At 45.1% G+C, this 6934-nt stretch overlaps 1 protein-coding gene across 1 annotated transcript in view; it reads left to right on the plus strand.

The window, feature by feature from the left end:
* MASP1 (mannan binding lectin serine peptidase 1) overlaps positions 1–6934 on the plus strand; it is a 65849-nt gene that overhangs the window by 56897 nt on the left and 2018 nt on the right. The window contains exons 11-14 of the mRNA XM_011381854.1: positions 1702–1815; positions 2716–2901; positions 4706–4773; positions 6818–6917. Coding sequence (XP_011380156.1) covers positions 1702–1815; positions 2716–2901; positions 4706–4773; positions 6818–6917 — 468 coding nt within the window. The remainder of the gene's footprint in view (positions 1–1701; positions 1816–2715; positions 2902–4705; positions 4774–6817; positions 6918–6934) is intronic.

The raw sequence follows: 6934 nt of genomic DNA on the forward strand, positions 1-6934 counted from the left end.
AAAAAAAAGTCCGTACATGTTCAGACACAGGCAACCATCCTAGGATTAACTGCATAGTACATGTCAGTAACAATGCAACTTTCTTTTCCAAATATTTTCAGTCCATAGTTGGTTGAATCTGTGGATGTAAAACCAGCAGAGGGCCAAGTGTATCTACTGCATGTTTATTCCCTATTATTTATGTTTCGAAGATGTTAGAAGTCGACCTCTCTATCCTCATCCAAGCTACAAGTTCTCTCATGCTGTGCCTTGCACAGTCACCTAATCTAGAATTTCTCTTCTTCTCAGTTTTATAGAGAGAGGGAGGGATGGGAAAGGGCAGAGGAAGCAGAAAAGGACCTGAGGGACAGAGGAAGGAGGGAAGGCACCACATTTCAGTGTCCACACTGAAGGCTGCATACAGGGAACCTGGCTCTGGAACTCCGAGAGTATTTGCAGAGCTAGGAGCCAAAGCCTCATTTCCGGACTCACCATTACACACCCCTAGATTCATGTAAATGGCCCAGAGCCCTGCTCTGAGGCAGGCTCTCCTACCTGGCTGGCTAGCACATCCCATTTTATCCATCTAGAAAATTCTGCCAACAGCCCCCAGCTGTGGCCAGAGACCAAAAATGTCCCCAAGGGAAAGACAGTGGGTTATATGGAGCTCTATCCAGAACCCAGTAGCCAGAGCACATAGCTGCTCCTGAGAGGGCCACATTGAGCCTGGAACCTGCTCCAGAAAAGTACCTCTGCCTGGAACTCTAAACTATGCCCTGATGCCCCCACCCAAAAGTCCTGGTGCCTTCCTTTCTGTTTGGTTAATCTGGTTATGTATGCCTCTGGTTATGGACTTGTCATCTGCTCCACCTTAAGGATGATCCAAAGTCAAATCCTATATTAAGCAAAGGGGAGGAACCTGTCTATTGAGGAGATATGAGAAATGCTCTAGGTCGACCATCAAGATACCAAAGGTCTGGCCCTGACCTACCGCTAACCTTCTCAGTGGCCCTAGACATCCCCACTTGACACCAGGATCCATAACTATAAAATGAGAAGCTAGAATCAGAGCAGTAGAATCATCTGGAGAACTTTAAAATATACTTGTGCCTGTGCCCCACTCCCATGACTTAGCTGGCGTGGCTTCAAGCCTAGGCATTATTTTTTTTGTTTTGTTTATTAAATTCCCCAAGTGATGCTAATGTGCACCAGCAGCTGAGAAGCACCATGCTACATCAGCGCTTTTCAAACTTTAGTATGCATAAGAATTACTTGAGGATCTTATTAAAATCCCCAGATTTTCCTACTGAAGGCAGATTCCAATTCAATAGATCCGAGATGGGGCCTGAGAGTCTGCATTTCTAAGAAGTTTCCAAATGAGGTTGTTGCTGATGGTACAGGGACCACAAGGCCTGAAGAGTGGCCAGTGAGCACCAGGTTCTTTGTAGACCTACATGGGGCTATCTGGAGCTCACAAACCCTATGGTGTAAGGAAACCCTGAAACCTTGTTTAGGATGTTCAGTCTTGGCTTTAGTTGGAATAGGCAGATAAAATCACATATTTAACTCCTCATCTTTAGATTAGGATGTGAGTGTCTAACCTGGGACGGTGAAATGCAATAGAGAGGGGTATCCTGGATAGTCTGAAGGCCCTCAGCTTGAGACAGTAGGAGGCTGGATGGGGCAGTGCCGGGCAGTGTGTGTGTACACTTCTGTCCTCAGGCTCCAACTGGATTGTGACCGCAGCTCACTGCCTCCACCATTCACTGAATCCAGAGGACCCAAGCCCACTTGACTCATACCTGCTAAGCCCTTCTGACTTCAAAATCATTGTGGGTGAGTGAGGGGCAAGCTGATTCCTGAAGCCAGTTGTGAGTTCTGGGAATGTGGTGTGTTCACTCACTCACCAGGGCAGGATACCTGGGATGAAGAATGAGCTGGGTTTGGGGTCCAGGGGCCTGAGTGAAGCCCAGGCCAATGATTTCTAGATGGCGGGACTATGAGAAAGTCATTGAAGTCTAGGCCTCTGTTTTACAACAGAGGTAAGATAAAGAGCCCAGTCTAGATCATTTCCAAAGATGCTTCAGGCTTCTATGAATCCATGGCTTCAAGTGGATCATACACATACAATCTAAGTTTCCCCTTCTCTTTATAAAATCAAGACCACCAGCTGATTAAATTCGGTTCAACACTTACCTGCAACACTATGCCAGCATCTAAGGACACGAGTATAATTAAGATCCAGCTCCTGCCCACAAGGAGCTTACAGTCTAATAAAGGAATAAAATATGAGTGCAAAGACCTCTAAGTATAAGAAAGAAAGCAGTAAGTTCTGTAAGAGAGAAACAGGTAAAGTGTCATAGGAATTCTGAGGGAAAAGACTTCTAACTGAAAATTCTAACTCAAGAACTGGAGAGGTTTCATGGAGGAGGCAACACATGATCCAAGCACTGAAGGGTGATTATATGATTTGAACATGTGGAAATGAGCACTGGAATGAGTATTATAAGGCAATGGGATCAGGTCATGAAGAAAGACAGGGCTGGGAGCCCAAGAGAATACATGCAGAAGGGTAGGGAGGGTGGGATGGCTGGGGAAAGGGGTGTTGGGGAGTAAAAGAGTTAAGGCTGGAAACAGACTGCTTGCAGCAGGGTGCTGACAGGGAGCAAGGTGTGTATGACCTTATCCTCTGTGCCTCTATTACCCCCATGTCTCATGTGCCTTCTTCTTGCCCAGGCAAGCATTGGAGGCTCCGATCAGATGACACTGAACAGCATCTCAGGGTCCAACACATCTTCCTCCATCCCATGTATGACCCCAAGACATTTGAGAATGACGTAGCTCTGGTGGAGCTGTCACAAGACCCAGTGCTGAATGACTTCGTGATGCCTATCTGTCTACCTGAGAGGCCCCCAGGGGAAGGTACCTCTCCCTACCCCTGATCTTGCCTCTGCAGAAAAGCAGGTGCCTCCACAGAGACCTCTTCTCCAGTGTTGGTGAGGCTCTGGTGCCAACTGAGCCAGCTGACAGTGTCTGTGCTACCCCTCAGCTGCCTCCCACAAAACAGCTAAGTCAGAACTGGTTCCAAAGCACACACAGTAAACAGGCAGGTTTGACCAGTACTGTAAGTACTACATCAGTTGGAGCCAGACAGGAAAACGAAAACTAGACTAGTTATCATAACAGAGAGAATTTAATATAGGGCATTGGAGGACTAGAGAAGTGAAGGGGGAATGCTGAGATAATAGAGATAGTACTTGCAGAAGAAATCACCACTCCTGGGGCTGGAGCAACAAAGAGGGTGGACTTATAGACCCTAGAAGCGCGGACAGGGCCCTGTGCAGCAGGATCCCAGACTCCCGTGGAAGAGGCACCGTGCTGATGTTGCTAGGGAAATAGCTGGAACCAACCATCGCTGAGGTGAAGAACCATTGCTAGGGTGACGCCAATAGTAATAGCAAGACTTCCTCCTATTTTCAGAATCCCCCTGACGAAGCAAAGCTGTCATTTCAGAGTCTCATCCACAGCATCACAAAGCAGAGTATAGAAGGATAAGTTTGGAGCCGAGGGACAATAACTTAATCACCAGCATAGGTTTGAACTCCCATGCCACTGTTTCCTAATTGATTGACTTTGAGGAAGTTGCCAAACCTCAAGTCTCTTGGCTCTACACTAAGGATAATACCCCATCAGGTGATTGTGACATGTAAATGAAATAATATACTCAAATGTGTCCAACCCGGGGCAGCTGGCTTCCCTTTCATTCTGTTCTAAATTCAGTGGTGACACATTATAGTTAAACTCTTTTAGTTAAAAAAAAAAAAAGTTATTTAAAAAATGGCTGAATGGAATCTAAGAAGTATTTAGGGGAAGTGAGCCATCAGGAAAGGCACAGATACAGCTCTGATAAATCAGATGCCACATACCTATCATGTACCAGTTGCTTTACATTCATTAATTTATTTACTACTTATAAAAGTCTTGTGAGGTGGTATTGGAGTCCCATCTTCTAGATGACAAAACTGAAGGTCAACAAGTAGAGTGACTTACCCAAGATACAGCTTATAAGAAACAGGTTTGGGGCTAGAATCCAGGTTTTTTGACTTAAAGCCCAATGCTGTTTTCAGGATCCAGGCTTTTTTTTCAAATGAAGAAATAAGTGCTCTGTCAGTACCCAGCCCTTTCCCACAACCCCAAGATTGGTCAACTTCATAGACTTCTAAAATATCAAAGTTGAGGAGTTGGGGGAAATAGAAAATACCTTTATTTTATGAATAGGGAAATTGAGGCTCAGAAGGGAAGAAAGGGGTGAGGGCTTGCCAGAGGTAGCATAGAATTTCGTAGACTAGGCTAGACTTTTTAATTTTTTCGCAGTTATTGACTGAGCATCTACTATGTGCCAGCACTGTTATAAGCATAGGGATACAGAGTGAACAAGATAGATGAGATGACTGCTGTCACGGAGCCTAGATTTCTTGCTGGTCAGAAGTAGGAGAGAATAGACAACTAAACAAACAAACCAGCTAACAATTCATGGAAACAAATGCCCAGACCTCTGTTGCAAGTAATATCTAGCCCAGCAGTCTTCCTCCCCACCATGCTGCCTTTCTCTGGGGGGCAAATTCAGCCCTTCTTCCACAGACAGAGAACGATGGGACTGCAAGATGCAACCTTCCGAAAACCCCACAGCAGCCTCTCTCTTCTCACCGTGTCTTCTCTCTTCCAGGGGCTGTGGTCATTGTCAGTGGCTGGGGGAAGCAATTCTTGCAAAGGTTCCCAGAGACCCTGATGGAGGTGAAGTTCAATTTATGCCCTACAGAAAATGACACTTCTGCCCTGCATGAGACCTTCTTGCTCCATGTTGCCCTTTAGGGACTTGGAGACTTGGGCAGGGGGTGGGTGAGAGAGACATCGGGGGCCCACACTCACTTCCAAAGTTCATTGGTACTTCGAATCTCAACAAACTTGATCTGTTTATTCTGCATGTCATGAGTCTCTGATCTCCAAATGTTGTTCACTGATTCCGTAGCTTATTAAAGGCTCAGCTTAAGGGAATTCTAGCAGAAAACAGCAGGCTTGGACACCTGAAAGGATGACTCATCTGTATATATGATAAAGACTCACAACACAAACTAAACAAGAATGAGCCAAACAATGGGCTCTTGAGAGCCACAGTCCTTGCAGTAGTAAACTTGACTGTTGCATTCATATTACTGCATAAAAAACAAAACAACAACAAAAAAAACACTGACCTAGGAGTAAGGAGACATGGCTCCACGTCCTGCCTCCCACTAACTTGCTGGGTGATCTGAAACAAGTCACTTGCCTCTCTAGACCGTAGTATAATATCTCAAGCTTCAAAGTTTGCAGCAACACTAGATGTCCCCAAGAGCTACCTGACTCTGACATTATTGGGTTCTATGACTGCTACAATTCATTTCCAAATCATTCAACATAGGTTATTTTTCATGCACTTTAAATTCTTGGATTTGCAACAACAATTCCCCCTTCATTAACTCCAAAGTGTTTATTTGGTACCTCTCATTGTAGTAGCTACTAGGTATGGGGGAGGATAAAAGGACAGATCTGGTCTCTGGCCTCCTCAGCCTGATAGTCAAGTGGGAGAGACAGAAAGTAGTTAACATGATAAATGTGATGAAGGAAAAGTGTGGGATGCTCCAGAACATATAATAGGATATCTGACCTCATCTTCAGGGTTCAGGAAGGCTTCCCAGAGGAAATAACACTTAAATGATACCTGAACGATAAATAGAGTTAACCAGGCACTTGATGGTTTGCTGAGGATATATGCTCAGAACCACCCTGCCCTGACTTCTTCTCCCTACTTATCTGGGAAGGCCATGGCCCAAGAGAGACCTGAATGGCCTCTGGTCCCCTGCTAGCAAAGGCCAACAGGAGCTGCACTTTTGAACCATATGACCAATATATTCAGTGCTTGGTTTGGCTGACTGAGACTCATATGTTTCCTCATTTTGTTCCAGACATCTATGCTAACATTTAATCTCAAACTGAATTAAGGGCAATGATAATCCCAATATCTTACTTTCATGTATCAGTTTATCACCTCAATGCAAATATGTGTGTATGTGTACACACACACACACACACACACACACACACACACACACACACATTCCAAGCTATATAAGATAGAAATGGACGAGATACTGACCCGGTACATAGAAGCTCATACTGTGGTGAGGGAGAGTGTAAGTAAATGCTTGCTGCAAGGCGAGCAGCAGTAACCCCACCATATCTAATATTTATATTTTGTTTGTAGGTTACAAAGCATCTCCTTATTGATCTTATTGATCTTCTCTTTGTAAAATTCTATGTGACTAGTATGTCAAATATTATGACTTCTATTTTTCAGATCAGGAAACAGACTCTCAGAGGTCTGAAGAACAGTGATTAAGTTGCATGCCCCAGGGCCCACAGACAATAACGGTAGGGGTGGGAGTAAAGAAGACTGACTGTAGGTTTTGCAGACATTGCCGTATTTGAAATAATGCATGTACTAGGCAAGTATTATTATCCCCATTTTACAGATGAGGAAACTGAGGCCCAGAGATGGCAAATGACTTGCTCAAGGTCACACAGCAATTTCATGACTGAGACTGTACCCGGTCACGGATCTCCTGATTCTCCATTCAGTCAGTGTTCCTTCACCTGCACGGTTGGGCAGTTTCTGAGACCACGTCTAAACTAGACCCAGGCTCATCCGGGAAGGGGATGAGGAGGAGCCAGCTCTAAGGGTGTCAGAATAGCAGGGACTCCTCAGACAGGAGTGAGGACCAACAGTGGCCTTGTGTTCCAGATCGAAATCCCAATCGTTGACCACCGCACCTGCGGAGAAGCCTATGCCCCACTGAAGAAAAAAATCACCAGGGACATGATCTGCGCTGGGGAAAAGGAAGGTAAGTCAAGAGGCTAG

Source organism: Pteropus vampyrus, unplaced genomic scaffold (assembly GCF_000151845.1).
Source record: "Pteropus vampyrus isolate Shadow unplaced genomic scaffold, Pvam_2.0 Scaffold14, whole genome shotgun sequence".
Lineage (NCBI taxonomy): Eukaryota > Metazoa > Chordata > Mammalia > Chiroptera > Pteropodidae > Pteropus > Pteropus vampyrus.